The sequence below is a fragment of the Carassius gibelio genome, chromosome A10, assembly GCF_023724105.1.
Source record: "Carassius gibelio isolate Cgi1373 ecotype wild population from Czech Republic chromosome A10, carGib1.2-hapl.c, whole genome shotgun sequence".
NCBI classification, from domain to species: Eukaryota; Metazoa; Chordata; class Actinopteri; order Cypriniformes; family Cyprinidae; genus Carassius; species Carassius gibelio.
The window spans coordinates 8,613,389-8,629,440 of NC_068380.1; the positions used below are offsets into that span (position 1 = coordinate 8,613,389).

The following is a 16,052-nucleotide window of genomic DNA, read 5'->3' on the forward strand; positions in this document are numbered from 1 at the left end:
TATTTTGTCATTTTAGAATCAAACGAGAGAACTACAGATCTCTGCTGTATCTTTTCGCACCCTTTCTTTTTGCTCTTCTCTGTGGTGATGTCCTTCTCATTCTCGCCCTCTCGGTTGCCAGGAAGCTCTTTCGGGACAGATGGCTCTTTTTCTTTCTCATCTTGCTCCTTGCGAGTGGCTGACTTCTTAAGGAGCTCAAATTCAGATTCGGGGTCCACCTCAAGAGCCTCATCTTCAGGGATAGTGAGGGATCGGGTGAGGGGAGAAGCTCCCACTGGCACCTTGAAAGTTTCGTGGAATTCTATCGGCATGCTGAGTCTAAAGAACAAAAGGTCCGTGTTGGCATTCTGAGACCCAAACGTCCTATGGGTTAGCTTCAGACAGGGGGCGCTATCCACCGTTCCATCCACAAGGGACACCTATTGAAACAAATAAAGGAGAAAAGAGTCTATTATAGTATATACAGTGGGTATAGAAAATAATCACCCCCCTTTAAAATAATGGCATTTTATTGCTACACAGCCTGAAATTAAGAAATTATGTTTTTACTCAATGCAATTAAAATTTGTTTTTTTTTTATCTAAAATGTATATTTTTCTATTTTACTTTATTTCAGCTTTGTTTTAATGAATGAAAATTATTTTTAATCATTTCACTGGATTGAGAAAATGAAGAAAGACCTGTAGCTGAGCTGTGCAGATTCACTTGAACTAAAAGTGTTTTTACCTCAATGTGAGGGTGGTCTGTTGGCACAGGCACAAACTGGGGCAAGCTCTTGCTGAACCACATGGTAATATCTCTCTTCATGTTTATGGCGAAGGGCTCAAAACCTTCCTGTAGGCCACAGATTGTAAAGTAACGCAGGCTGCTCACATTCTGCCCAAGGTTGATACGACCCACCTGGGACAGCCCCAGACTGCATACAGGGATGAAGCCTGGTCAGAAGAACAGACATAATTAAATGAAACCTAAATGAATGTCTCTTATTTTCCTTTGTGACTCTTATTTTCCTTTGTGACTCTCACCTTCTCCAATCTCAATGTCTTTGAAGGCCATGTCAGATCCAGAGTCACTGATCAGCATTTCTCCATTTAGAGTAAACATGATGTTCTGCTCCATCAGGTCGATCATGCAGCCCACGACATCACCAGACTGCCACTGTCGGCCAAACGGCTCATTTCCAATGTGCCAACGCTGAGCCTATGGTTAAAAATCAGTTATATTATATTATATTATATTATACAGCACTATTCAGTTTCTTTTGTAAAATATATTTATATTTCACTCTGCATCCAATTTATCAAAAGTGACAGTAAACACATTGTAATGTTACAAAATATTTCTATTTCAAATAAATGTTATTCATTTAACAAACTTTCTATTCATTGAAGGATCCTGAAAACAAAAAATATTACACCGCACAACGGTTTTCACCATTGATAAAAGTAAGAAATGTTTCTTGAGCACCAAATTAGCATATTAAAATGATTTCTGAAGGAACGTATGACACTGAAGACTGAAGTAATGATGCTGACAATTCAACTTTGTCATGACAGGAATACAGAAATTGCATCTTAAAATCCATCGAAATATAAGACAGTTATTATAGCCTTGTGACTGTAAGAGCCTTTCAAAAGCTTAAAAAGAATCTGACTGACCCTAATTGTAGTGACCTTATAGTGAAAGACAATATTACAGTTACATTTCATTTCTTTGGTGTTGATATCCTATTCAAAACTAATACTAATCGAGCTTCTTTTTAATATCTTTAGACCATAATGTAAGCTTACTGGTGCAGTGAATGACTGTAGGAGGTTCTAAAAACAAAGAAGCCTCTAAAAATGCTAATGAAATTGAAGAAGTACCTTAAACCCATTGAAGACATAGGCCAGGTCATCTGATCCCAGCTCTCTGTCTGCATGGACGCTTGGTCTCGCCCACCCAACTCTCATCTCTCCCACTGTAACCGCCTCAAACTCAAAGTACCATTTCCCCTGGGTTACAGCATAGGATTTCTCTGCCCTGAACACACGGATCTTATCACTCCGACCACTGCCAGCCCCATGTCCACCTAGAATAAACGGTCACAGAGGCTGTGATGAGTCAAATATTTACAAATACAAAACACATTGTATGGCTTTAGGTTCCCTTTGGCGAGTCTAATTTAGTGAGTGATTAGATGGGACTCACTGCTCTCCTGGTCAGGTGGCTCAATATTGTAGCCATAGCCAATCAGAGTCCGTACAGCGGCACATACACTGTCGCGGTTGGTCTTTTTTGTCTTTTCATCCAGTAGATTGTATGGCACGAGACGGGGGTTGCGCTTGTTCACAATGTCCTAAAACAAGCAAAATCAGAAGCAAATGAAGCAAAGCCTACAGAATGATCAGGTATTAAAATGCTAATCTCATAGAATCTTCTAGTTATTATTTTTAATATTGTACTACTTAATATTTTCAAAAGATTTTAGGAAAGAGTACTTGAGAAAATGGTTCAATGTGAGTTCTCAGGTACACAAATAAGAAAGAAAAAAATCTTAATTAAATTATTTTATTTTAATTTATTGTTGTTCTTTATATTTTGTTGCTCCTGAAGAAAGTGTGCAGCCCTACCTGGATAATGCTGTAAGTCCAGCCTTGACGAACACGGTCTCGAGCCCAAACGTTGTGTCCATTTTCAGCAAGCCTTTCCACAAGTGTGTTCTGATTCGGTGTCAGCTTCACATGATTGAGGTCCAGAGGTGCAGGTTTGTATCCATTACATTGCATATACCTAAGAAACATGCAAAAACTAATTTAAGTTCAGACAACATTATTAAGCTTTTGTTTTTGTTACTGAATTATGTATTTGATTACTTACACTACTGTTCAAAAGTCATTAAGTATCTCTGATTTAAAAAAATGAATACAGTATAAACAATACAATTGTGAAACATTACAATTTTAAATGTTTACATTTAAAATTATAAATAAAAATGTTAATTTATAACTTTATTTAAATGAAAGCTTTTTTGTCTATGTTTAAAACAGCTGTACTGTTTTTTGTGGAAACCATGATAATATTTCAGGAGCCTCTGATGAATAAATAAAAGAAAAGCAGTAGTTTGAATGGTAGTGTAAACAAACACGGTTTAAGAAATTAAGACTCACTTATTACTTTGTTAGTCTTAAGTGATTAGTGGTTATCAGAATATTCTTTAATACTGACGTTTTAGGAAGCTTGATCTTCTTTAAGTTCTCCTCTGCTTTTTCATCACCCATACCTACATGACATCCTAAAGCCAGAAGAGTCCTATTGAGACAATACACAGAAATGGATTAATTAACTACACAGAAACAAACATGCAGAAGCTCAGTATTTCACTCACTTCAGTGTCTCTCCAGACATTGCCAAGTTGTAGTTCTTCTCAGGCTCCGGGAGGCTTTGGAAATCCACTAGACAAGGATGCAGCTTCTTGTTGTCATCACGAAACTGAAAAATTGGTGCCAGCAGACAGTATTGAGTATTAATCGAAACAGAGAAAAATAAACAAAAAGTCATATTATTTATATAGTAAATGTTAATAGTGCACATAGTATTTTGAAATAGTCATTATATCGTTGAATTGTATTTTCATTTTTTTCTTTCATAGACTGACCAGTCCATAGGTCCAGCCCTGCTCAATTCGAGTGACGGCCCACAGCTCATGGCTGTTCTCAGCCAGTTTCTCTCTAATCCGCTCTAGATGAGGAGGAAGCACAATCTGCAGAAATAATGTAGAAGCAAAATCAATACAGCAGAAGTCACTTTATTAATAGATAACTACATTTTATGAAATCCCACCTGCACTGTGTCCACTGGGCAGGGAGTGAAGGCAGTGTGGGAAAGAGACTGGGTCGGTCCCAAAAGGTTCCGGACCCCATCGAAGTCATGCTTATACTCTTTAATGGGCTCAATACGCAGTCTATCTTTAGGCAGAACTGCCTCATAGCATGGGGCATAACCAGGAGGAGGAAGGAATTTGAAGTCTCCATGCCGCCCGCCAAGGAGAAACCGAACTCTAATGGCAAAAAATTGGAACGCAATTTTAAATTTGTCCTATTTAGGTCAGGTCCAATCTGGCTCCAGGAGGGAATAGTAACTTTCATTGAAATTAAAAGCTTTGCTCTTACTTGATCCCAGCTGAGAAGCTGACTGCAGGGAAAAAGAGACCATCCAGGTTGAAATTTTCGAACATGCCTTGAACGGGATGTCCATTGATCCGGAAGGAGATGCTAGGGACACTCAGATCCAAACAGCAGCTCACCACATCTCCAGCCGCAAGAATGTGTGGATTGGGTGAGGACACCTGACGTAGTACTCGACCTGAGAAGAGCATAATGTTATAGATGAGCTCAGTGGGATATGTGCTGGAACAGATGGAGGAAGGTAATACTGACCTGTCCACAGATGTAGTCCATCAAAGCCGTACGAGTAGAGATCATCTCCAACTCCATTGCTTCCCCATCCCTCTCCTCCTCCGGGGTAGGGGCTGTAACCCTCGGTCAAAGCCCAGCCAACTCGAAGGTGACATGCCTGAGCGGTCAGGAATGGCTCCACATGGTCCACCATTAACTCGTAGTACCACTTCTTATATTGTGTAGAGCCTTCACATGTACCCAGAAAAATGTTGGGTCTCATACTGCAAAACATCAAACATTAGCTCCAGATGCCAAACAAACTAATCTACAGATCTCTTTTATGATATATCATTTGGGTTGTACTTAGTCAGACCTGGTGACATAGTTGATGATGTTGGTCTGCAGGAGGAGATCACGCCCCGGAAGCAGATTCTCAGTGATCAGATTCTGATTGGACCTGACAGCAACACCGTTGCACACACATAAAGAGCAGAGGACATCTAGAACCTACAAAGAAAAGCCACAACAGAGTAAGTGGTCAGATACGATTAAAAGATGCAGTCTAGAAAATCTGGATTACAAAACGATATCAACCTTGTGATTGCGTCCATGTTTGTCCAAAAGCGCGATGATAGATTTGATGTGGTTTTCCTGGATGATGTTAAGCACCTCAGGGCTTTCAATAAGGATACAATACAGCACCTCCAGAATACCTGGCAGTTAAAATATGAAAGAATACATTATTGTTAAAAAAAATAGTTTCATTCAGCAATGAAAGATTTCAATTGATCGAGTGTGACAGTTAATACATTCATAATGCTACAGAAGTGTTCTATTTCAAATTCATGTTGATGAACTTTCTAAAATCCTAAAATAATCCCATATTATAGATTCAAATTAATCTCAGAGGCCTCTGTTTGGAGATTTAAATAAATGATGGCTTCCTACCTGAGGATGCCTCTAAACGGTCCAGTTTGCTGACCAACCAGTCAAGATTATCACAAAACAAAGCACAGTTTGCTCTGTTTCCTCTGATCAGAGATGCTACAGGTGAAAACAATGCAAGGGGCTTTACATTTTATTTTTACAAAAACACTGAAAACAGTAAATCATTAACGGCATCAGTGTGGGAAAGTATTACATGATGTATTGCATGCTAAAGTCATAAGTAACAGCCATACCCAGAAGCTCATAAAATAAGTTGACTATCTCTTTCCAGTACTCGGCTGCCTCCTCCCCGGCAAATTCTGAGAAGTGCGCCGAAGTGTTGTAGACGTTCAGTCGATCAACACAGTCTAGCACGAGACTGATCATGCCCTATTACAAAGCAGACCTTGGTAATTATGCATGTATGTTTTTAAATGTTATATGCAGTGAATGTAAAGACCATATATGAATTAGTATAAATTAAATTTGACATATTTATTTGCATTTGTTTATATATTTGCCAGCATGTCTAACCTCCTCTTGGAATAGATTCTGACGGTTCCTTAAGGAGCGCAGTTTGGTCTGCTTCTCCTCATGCTCCAGCTCCTCCTCTGGAGGGCGGAAATAGAAGATGAGATCCTGCAAGGACAGAACCACAGCGTCTAGAGGCAGAGATGGGGAAGTTGGGCTTGGAGATTTACTCTTCCCTCTCAGAGAATCCAGACCCCTGTCAGAAAAAAAACAAAACAATAATATTTATCTAATAATATGTATCTTTTTATTGAATTAGTGTTAATGGTGCTAAGCTGATCTATCTGATCTCTAAATATGGCTAAGTTGGTTAGGCTAGTCCGTTTTGATGGCTTTTGGGCACTTTTTTCATCTTTCATCCTAGAAGACCATCTTAAACTACCATAGGCTGGTTTAAGATTGGATTTTTTCATACTTAATGAACTGAGTGAAGAGTCCTGTTGTGCTATAGATCATTCTAGCAGCCTGGGATTCTGCTGTTTGAGAACGTGCCACAGTCAGAGCATCATCCATGTGACCCTCTTGATGCAGTATGGCCTATGAAAAAGAAGCACACATATTAGCACTGGTGAAATCTTACTTGTGCAGTTTTAGGCCTGACTAGATTGAATTTACACTACTGTTCAAATGTTTGGAGTCAATAAGATTTCTTTTTTTGGAAGAAGTCTCTTACGATCATCAATATTATTCGGTGTCAAATGATCCTTTAGAAATAATTCCAACATGCAGATTTGGTGCTTTCTTCACCGAAACTTTTTCAGGATACTTTGATGAATATTAAGTTCAAAAGAACAGCATTCATAAATTGTCTTTACTGTTACTTTTGTAAAAGTTTAAAGGGGTCCTATTATGCTCTTTTACAAAGTCTTGATGTTGTTTTGGGGGTTTACTAGAACAGGCTTCCAAACTAGGTTGTTCAAAAACACATTATTTTTCACATATTTCACATTATTACCACACCTCTCTCCCCAGTTTGGCATTAACGGCTTGAATAGTTCCTGTATCAAATGAAGGCCCGCCTTCTGAAATACGAAATTTGCTGTAAATGGTCAGCTGGGCCAGTGTGTGTTGTGATTGGCACCATTCGGCCCCTGGTCTGAAAATGTCATGCTCCTTTCCAAAGCCCCATGCTAGCTTCAGTGTTAATATTGTGTCAATTGTGTCAATGTCAAATTAATTTGAGCGCAATTTAAATCAAGATGACTGTAACCACCAAGTTTGTCTGACTTAGTAATAACACTCATTGCCTTCTCTAGTGCAGCTCAACCAGATCTAGTCCCATTCATCGGTAACATCGGTATCCTAAATCCCAGAAAATATGCATTGTAGTCCAAACAGGTCATTAGTTGTAGTTTTTGAATTTGTTGATTTCTGTTAAATAGTAGACTTGAGTAGACTGTAGACTGAGTATATTTACTTTTCAGATCTTATTTATGCTCAAACAGCAACATTACAGACTAACTAAAGTTGAAAAAGTAAAAAAGCATAATTTCTTTCAAACAAAATCACACTGACCTCAAACTTTTTTAGAGATTAATACTCGTACCTTCCTTTTCAGTGGCCCCAGTCGAGCAGACTTGGCATCCACCGAGGCATATGTGAGCCATAGGCTGGTTGAGACATGTTGCACAAAGCACATGGACTCTCCATACTTGATCTCTGGGATCCCCATTCCCTCCACATCACGTTTCTGAGCCACCTCCGTCTTCTCCTACTCACTCACATGACATTTGATGTCAAAGATTCAACAAAAGCAACCTCCCAAAGAGTAGGTTATGAAGCGGAGCGCAGTAAACAGACCTTTGAAGCACGAAAGCAGAAAGCAGAGTTCTTCGTATTCGCTTTTTCCGCATCCACAAGCAGGAGTCCTTTCTCTTCATCCAGACACAGATATCTGCCTGTGGTGATGTGACGCACCCTGAACGACTGACCCCACTTCATGTGGCTACCACTCCACCTGTGAACGAGAGGTTGAATATCTGCTCAAAGGAAGAAAAGATCTTTTCTGCTTGTTAAGGCTCTGCTGTATACAAGAAGCACCAACCCAATGCGAAGAGGCTCCAGCCTCCACAGAGATCTGGCATGGCTGCACACGGGTCCACCTTCGTAATGTGCATTCCTGAAAAATTATGCAAAACAAGAAACAATTGACTGTTGCGTAGATTGTTAATGTTTACACTGAATTAAATTACATTCAATTGTTTACATTAAAATATAATGTGGCATTATATCTCACCGTCTCTGGTCATCGCCCTGGTCAGCAGCAGGAATTGTTAAACATTCATCCATGTGCCCGTGGAAAAGACGCAGAACATGCCCTCCGGTCAGATACCCTGAGCCCAGGAAACATCACAAAATAATGCATTAGGTTTGTTGTAAAGACAATGGAAAAATTGGTGATCTCCACAGCATATTTTATTACATAATGCATATGCCTAAATTTAGACAGCCATTATTATTAGCATTGTAATTGTATAGTTGTTGTAACAACTGGACTAAGCAGACACACAAATTTTAAAGATTATTTTAACAAATAATCTTTAAAACACATTCTGTGAGTGAAGTGAAGTGAAGTGAAGTGAAGTGACATTCAGCCAAGTATGGTGACCCATACTCAGAATTTGTGCTCTGCATTTAACCCACCCGAAGTGCACACACACAGAGCAGTGAACACACACACCCGGAGCAGTGGGCAGCCATTTATGCTGCGGCGCCCGGGGAGCAGTTGGGGGTTCAATGCCTTGCTCAAGGGCACCTAAGTCGTGGTATTGAAGGTGGAGAGAGAATTGTACATGCACTCCCACCCACAATTCCTGCCGGCCCGGGACTCGAACTCAGAACCTTTCGATTGGGAGTCGGACTCTCTAACCATTAGGCCACGACTTCCCCTTCCATGGACTATCCCCCCAAAATGCAACTATCACTACAAGAGGGCTGTCACCCAGGGCACCATCTGATAAGACTGTTTCATTGCTCAAAAGTATGTGGAAAGATGCTATTTGCAATGGAACAGACCCTGTGAAAGACAGACACAGGCCTATAGAACGGACTTTTCCAACACATATATATTAATAGACAACCCTTTTTCTGAAATAACATACATATTTCAGGACTTTGTGTCTACTATTCACTTGAGACATGTACATTCATGCATCCAATGTAATCATATGTTCTTTTATAGCATTTAATGTTTTGACATTACTTAATTAACCAAGATCACACGTATGCCGTGCTTGGTATCTATGACCTCAAAATTACTTTTCCTATTTGTTAATTTACATGTTATTTTGCTAGTTCTGTGAAAAAATTATTATTATTAGAAGAAAATTGAAGATTCTCCTCTTGACCAGCCAATATAGTTTCTAATGCAAAACACCATGCTAGCGACAAAGGATCTTAAATTTGCCAAAGGTACTATTCCTCACTGGCTCACACATATCCTGAGGGTGTGATATCGTCACCCTTTAAAGATCACTGATCACCAGATCAGGGAGGTTCTTTTAGATTCAGGAATTCCAGGAGAAGACACTGAACTAAGAGTCTTCAAAGACCAACTCTAAGCTTGTGCCAGGCTTGGACCTAGTCTTTCCATTCATCAGGATCCTCTGACTTAAACTGGTTCTTTCTCATCAACTAACTTCAGCAGAGACCACCTGGAGCCCCAGATTGTACCAGGACTCTCTTTCAAACGGGTGAGACGTGCAAGAATCAAACTTAGTCTTATTAATTGATACATTAAAGGTGCTGTTTTTCACTTTACCAAAGCATAAAAATACCATATGTTTGCAGATATTGAAGAAACATGCTCAGATAACATACAGTAATCGTTTATCTGAAAAACAATGCTACAGTCAGTTAGTCTCCTTTGAAAATGTGCGTTCTGGGCCAGAATGTCTGTAATTGTTTTGGTTTGTGAAACCCACCCAGTGGCAGTTTACCCAATTGTATTTCGGCACCCCGGGTTGCCAGTTGGCGGAAAACAACGTATTTCATTTCATTCATCGTCAGATGCTAGTGTCATCATTACTGCTAGTGTCATCAATCTAGAAACCTTGTGTGTGCGTCAAGTCTGAGGAGGAGGGGCCAGGTGAAAAAACCCTCTCCAATATTTTAAATTTGGACTGCAATACCTAGTTCAATCCTACATACAGCACCTTTAAAAAAGTTGTGTTTGAACTAAGAAACTGATGTTTCATTCAGGCTGTAGATCTGCTGCTTATCAAATTGTCTCATACCCATGTCTTTATTTATCTTTTCTTTACTGCTTTTAGGTTAGGTTTAACCCCTTTTCCTATGCCAACTGTATGCGTGTGTACGTGTATGTTAGACTAGTTTAAGTGTTTATGTAGTTAATCACACTTAAGGTTGTTCATTTTTTGTTCATAACGAACAAATCATGCAGATTTTGGCTATATGCTCTGAGTAGTACAGTACAATAAGAAAGTTATTTTCCTTAACTTTAATATTAACGTTCTAAGAATTGAAAGACAGTTGACACGTAGATGTTATGTAAATACTTGCAGCGTATCTAAATATTTATAATTTATTATAACTAGTTATAATTAATTATTCATATTTCCCCTTTGTGCTGATTTGTTCTATTGCAATGTAAAAATTTATGATATTTTTCATAAATACAGATCTTTTCATTTAACTGTGAAATATCACATTATAGATACTTATGTTTTTATTTATGAATAAGTAATAATAATAACAATCATAAATTCAATTTTTATATCCACATTAATTTATAATAACAAACTTTCAGCCAAATAGTGGAGCCCTATAAACAATCAGAGAACAAATAGAACTTTTTTTTTATTGCATTTTAAATTGCAATTAGATCCCTAAATCATGCATTCATAATGCATATGAAATGTCCTAGTGTGGTAAACGAATCGCTAGCTGAAAGACTTGCTTTAAGCTCACCCTCTGCCAGCTCACAGCCAGAACAGACTGGGTTCATGTTCCAAAGAGTTTGCATAAAAGAAGCGTCCACCATGAGGTCTCCGCTGGCATAGGAAAGGTGCTGTTGATGGGACAGATTTTTCATGTAAAACTGTAGGCTCCATCCAAAAGAGATTGTGTTGACTACATACAGTAGAGACGGGCTTTACCAGATATCTCTCAGAGGACACGCTGACCAGGATGAGATCGTCGCCCACCCTGACTTTCTCACCCTCTGACCTCTGCTTGGATGCAGGGTGAATGGTCCACCAACATGCCTCGCCTGGATGAAGATATGGACATCTTTCAGTCAGATTTCGGCTTTGTATATTTACAAGTACATCTGTGATAGCGATCCACTAGAAATCAGACACCTGTCGAGTCCTCCCGCAAGCCCACATCAAAGGCCAGCTTGTCTGTGAGCGACCTTGATGTCGTCAAACAGCTGAGGTACTGCATCATGCAAAGAGATGCCAATCAATAAACACAGAACAGTTAAATGATTCTTTCAATGTAGTACATTTTCTCTCAAAATACTCATCTAGCGATGGCCTGTATGTGTGTATTGAGATTTGACCCACCATGCCAGAGTGAGTGTGTCTTAGCAGGATGGCGTGGCCATACAACAACGTGCGATGGCCTCCTCCTTGTGAAGACTGGGAAAAAGGTGTTAAAACATGACTATACACAATTCAAGAGGTGCACAGGTATTAGCGGAGCTAGTGACAAGGCGGCTATAATATGAGGTAGAAATAAGTGAGGACAAATTTCAAGCAACATTTCGAGGCACAAATACCTACCCATTTATCCAAATCGACTGCCTACAGTGGGCAAAGGAGAAAAAAAAAAGAGGAGGACAAGAGACTGTCAGTATACTGTGTTCAGAAAAACTATTTTGGTGTGCTATCCCTTTAAAGGTGAATATGACCTTATTCCAGATGTATGTGCTCTGGACTTACCTCATTAAGCTCAGTTGTGTTAGCCAGCATCTCCTGAAGGGCACGCACAGACAACGACTGCTCCAGAATAAAGCAGCATATAGCCAGATCAGGAGGAACATTCTAGGATGACAAACAAACAAAAAATGAAAACCGGGAATCCGAAACATCAGATGTATTTCCGAAATGTCATGAATGAAAAGCAAACCTGGGCATTGGATGTAGTTTCTAGAAAACACAGGCGATTTCCGAAACCCTCACAGGACAGACAGAGTTTAATCTGCTCCTTCAGGATAGTAGCAGTGCACTGTAGAACCACCTGGTCATCCTACAAAGAAAAAGAAGTTTTAAATAAGCCTAAACATTTTAGAACAGTTAAAAGGATCATTCACCAAAAAATACAAATTCTGTCCTGATTTACTCATCCTCAAACTTTTAAGACTTATTTTCTTTAAAATATATTTTGATTCAATGTTGGTAACCAGAGTATTTTGGTGTCTACTGACATAAAAAAAAGAACTCAAGTCTTTAACTTAATGATAAACTTTCATCTTTGTGATAAGCAAAGATAATATTATGTTTTGTTGATTCACTATCTGATATCGAGACTACTAACAATAAATGTCAACATTTTCGCTCTTTTGGAAACATAGAAATCCAATTTGATGTCTGGCAAGATATTAAAAAACTTCCTAAAATACTTCTATAGACAAGTCATCAATGTTTTCTTTGTAACAGCATGTCCATAGCAAACATTGCTGCTAAATAGCATGCTATTTGTAACCTTGATCAGTGCAGCATGCATCTAGTCCTGAATATGGCTCAGGTTACAGTCAAAACCACATGAGGTCTCAAGATGAGGCCAGACTGAAAAGAAACTATTTGATTTTAATATTGATATATTCAAGCACTGTAAGAAACGTCTGGTAAGTTATATGAAATCTTAAAACAATAATGATAAGGCCTGTGGTTGTGCTACTAATTTTATGTGCAGCCCTGCCCTCTGTAACTTTATTCCCATACAAGGTGACCTCAAAAAGTCTTAATTTGATAGACAACTTCCTAATCGCTCAACTGATTTAGTTCAAAGTATATGATGTGCTGTACAAATATGGCATATTTATGTAATTTGTCAGTATTTTACAATAAAGATGTAATGTAAGCATGTCTTTATAAAGCAATTGGGAGAGGTCATGTCCTTGACAGGCTAGCCTGTTGTAATGGCGTATTATGAATGTAAGTGTGTCATATGCTAGAGATATTCCAGGGCTGGAATGTAAGCCAGAGGGTTGTGAAAAAACCCTTTCCATACTGACACATGCTGCTGGCAACCTCAGACTCCTCACTTGACAAATATAATAATTGTGAGACCACAATAAAAAAATTATACATTTTTGCATTGAATAAAAGTTTTATACTGTATGAAATGTGAAGTTGTAATCAAGCATTTTAAAGCAAATAAAAGTGTTTTGTTTTATTTCAGTTCAGAAGTTTGGAGTCATTTTTTTCATTAATACTTTAATTCAGAAAGGATGCGTTAAATTTATCAAGTGATTGTAAAGACTTTCACATTGTTATAAAAGACTTAATTTTCTTTATTAATTTTTTTACTTTCTATTTATCAAAGATATACTAGGATTCACAACTGTTTTCAACATCTTGAGCAGAAATCAGCATATTAGAATGACTTCTGGAGGATCATGGAACACTGAAGACTGGAGTAATTTTTAAATAGACAACAGTTATTTCAAAATGTAATAATAATATTGTAATCATTTAAATAAATAAATATATATATAAATATATATATAAATATATATATATATATATATATATATATATATATATATATATATATTAAAACTTTTATGTACGACAATTCATGTGCATGTATTAAGGAACATGTACATGTTTAGATATAATAAATTGCTAGAGAAAGGCAACATTTTTCATTTTTTTAAATCAACTTTTTGCATTTGCAATAGTCCTGCTGTGTGTCAAATGAAAATTTCAAAGTATTCAGTTGTAGTTGATTAACATGAGGTCACAAAAACTACATGTATAAAGATATAGAAAAACAGTTGTTTAAAATTAAAAAAGTGAAGTGACCCATACTCAGAATTTGTGCTCTGCATTTAACCCATCCGAAATGCACACACACAGAGCAGTGAGCACACACACACACACACTGTGAGCACACACCCGGAGCAGTGGGCAGCCATTTATGCTGCGGCGCCCGGGGAGCAGTTGGGGGTTCGATGCCTTGCTCAAGGGCACCTAAGTCGTAGTATTGAAGGTGGAGAGAGAACTGTACATGCACTCCCCCCACCCACAATTCCGTCCGGCCCGAGACTAGAACCCACAACCCTTCGATTGGGAGTCCAACCCTCTAACCATTAGGCCACAACTTCCCCGACTTAATGAATTATTAATTCATTTTAGCTTGTCACTTTTTGAAATATTAGTTATCCTATCGAATTACAGTAACACAAACATTAAATTCCTTTTCAATCCATTTTCTCCCCTACTTGTCTCTCAAAGCCTCCTCCTCATTCTCTCCCCCTCTATTTCAGGCTGTAGCACCTGCTACATGCAATTTTCCCCCGAGCAAGAAAGAAGCACCAACAATCTGCCAGCAGTGCAGACTGGAAACTGAGCCATGAACAAATGACTATTTATGCCAGTCAAACTCAAGATCAGTAGCACAGTCTAAGAGAGACAATGGTTGGATGACTCCTGTTGAACGATACTCCAGAATAAAAAACTTTTAAATGAAGAATGATCCAAAATGACTTATTTTCAAGAATATCAGAAGACTTTCCATTCATCAGAAACAACTAAAAACGGTGTCCAAAATTTGACTGATGATAAAGTTTCTTAATTTAACAAACTCTTTTTTTGAAATGTTCCAGTTAATCAAAGAAAACTTTAAATATGAGATGAAAAGCTCTAGAGGCTGACATAAAAGTAAGAGAACATGTAACAGACTTTTTAAATAGACTGAAACAAACAGGTGTTGGTTTAGGACAAGCCTAGAAAGCTGCTAATCCCATCTCTGTATATAGACTCAGAGCTCACAGACAGCAGCATCACAACACTAGATATCTGGAACTCTGCATTGGATGAACTCCATACTGTGTTCAAATCTTTCAATGCATCCATGACAGGACAGTTTTAGAATGACTTACTGGTCATGTTGGCATAACCACAACACAGCCAGGCCAGACATTTACAACACTAAGATCAAGGATAGGCACCTCTCTCCATAGATGCTTGACAATATAGAGTGCAACTGTATATTATGGCATTGATGGGCGTCATTCTTACAACCAAAATTCATATACCTTTGCCCTGTATATTTAGTCTGTAGTCTAGATTTACGATTTAGTCTTGGCAGTATGTTGCCGTCATGCTTCTGTGCACAGTGCCAAGTGTAAAGTCCTGTTTCAAACAGCGACAATCCAACCTCGATGTATAAATAGACAACAATGGCAGCAAATCCACACACCTGGTCGTGTCACTCCACATTCATCCAAACACATCCATTAAAACTGCATGAGCTGTCAAAATGGGGTCAAACATACCACTGACAATATACAATAAACATTATAGTTCATGATTCTTACACCTTTCAAACAATGAATTTCTTACTTTACAGTCAATTTAACTCATTAAGAATCTAATTTCTAATGCATAAACATTGTATATATATATATATATATATATATAAGGTATAGTTAGGCATTTATTTAAACTAATCAGATGTAAAATACTGTCAACCGTAACTCACTGTTCGTAAAAACTGGATTTCCTCCTCTCCCTCCGCTCCGTCTGCCATGGTGCAGCAGATCTACAGGTACTGGCAGTCCCCGGTCTTTCCTTCTTCCTGGCTGGGACAGATCCCTGCCTCAGTTTCTCCTCTTCTCTCTGCGCCCCGGACCGCAGGCTGCCTGTCTGTATGGAGTAATGAGAGTCTCCAGCTCTGGTGAATGTGGTTCAGAGAGATTAACAGGCAGCTCCACTGTCTCTAGTTTCTTCTCACTGCTCCACATCAAAGGGGAGGAGCACCAGTCTCATTAAACTAACATTATCACTCTGTTGGCTTTAGCTACTAGACAATAAAGGATATTGTTGTTAACATCTGTTTATGATATCAGGAACCAATGCTTAAACACTGTACCTTCATTTTGCTTTTTCTGAACTGGATTGGCGCTTGAGATATTCAAAATAAATAATTTAATTGACAAAGTAATTTCAAGTACTCAATATTTTGTTTATAGAGCCTTAAGCGAGAGATTATATTTGGGTAGAAATTTAAATATTGACCAAA

The 16,052-nt window shown here is 38.4% G+C and overlaps 1 protein-coding gene across 7 annotated transcripts in view; it reads right to left on the bottom strand.

The window, feature by feature from the left end:
• LOC128021066 (ryanodine receptor 1) overlaps positions 1-15,741 on the bottom strand; it is a 51,041-nt gene extending 35,300 nt beyond the window's left edge. For all 7 annotated transcript variants that reach the window (XM_052607970.1, XM_052607968.1, XM_052607965.1 and 4 more), the window contains exons 1-30: positions 15,513-15,741; positions 11,931-12,050; positions 11,744-11,845; positions 11,585-11,605; positions 11,366-11,440; positions 11,159-11,237; positions 10,955-11,067; positions 10,767-10,866; positions 8,074-8,170; positions 7,882-7,956; positions 7,638-7,794; positions 7,384-7,548; positions 6,253-6,374; positions 5,841-6,033; positions 5,561-5,696; positions 5,328-5,423; positions 4,974-5,092; positions 4,753-4,886; positions 4,419-4,660; positions 4,152-4,344; positions 3,823-4,039; positions 3,638-3,742; positions 3,368-3,471; positions 3,208-3,291; positions 2,613-2,772; positions 2,191-2,338; positions 1,866-2,071; positions 1,026-1,200; positions 727-935; positions 61-419 (exon numbers count right to left, since the gene is read on the bottom strand). In XM_052607970.1, the coding sequence (XP_052463930.1) occupies positions 61-419; positions 727-935; positions 1,026-1,200; positions 1,866-2,071; positions 2,191-2,338; positions 2,613-2,772; positions 3,208-3,291; positions 3,368-3,471; positions 3,638-3,742; positions 3,823-4,039; positions 4,152-4,344; positions 4,419-4,660; positions 4,753-4,886; positions 4,974-5,092; positions 5,328-5,423; positions 5,561-5,696; positions 5,841-6,033; positions 6,253-6,374; positions 7,384-7,548; positions 7,638-7,794; positions 7,882-7,956; positions 8,074-8,170; positions 10,767-10,866; positions 10,955-11,067; positions 11,159-11,237; positions 11,366-11,440; positions 11,585-11,605; positions 11,744-11,845; positions 11,931-12,050; positions 15,513-15,560 (4,154 nt within the window). In that variant the 5' untranslated portion in view covers positions 15,561-15,741. The remainder of the gene's footprint in view (positions 1-60; positions 420-726; positions 936-1,025; positions 1,201-1,865; positions 2,072-2,190; positions 2,339-2,612; positions 2,773-3,207; positions 3,292-3,367; positions 3,472-3,637; positions 3,743-3,822; positions 4,040-4,151; positions 4,345-4,418; positions 4,661-4,752; positions 4,887-4,973; positions 5,093-5,327; positions 5,424-5,560; positions 5,697-5,840; positions 6,034-6,252; positions 6,375-7,383; positions 7,549-7,637; positions 7,795-7,881; positions 7,957-8,073; positions 8,171-10,766; positions 10,867-10,954; positions 11,068-11,158; positions 11,238-11,365; positions 11,441-11,584; positions 11,606-11,743; positions 11,846-11,930; positions 12,051-15,512) is intronic.
• Between the last annotated feature and the right edge of the window lie 311 nt (positions 15,742-16,052).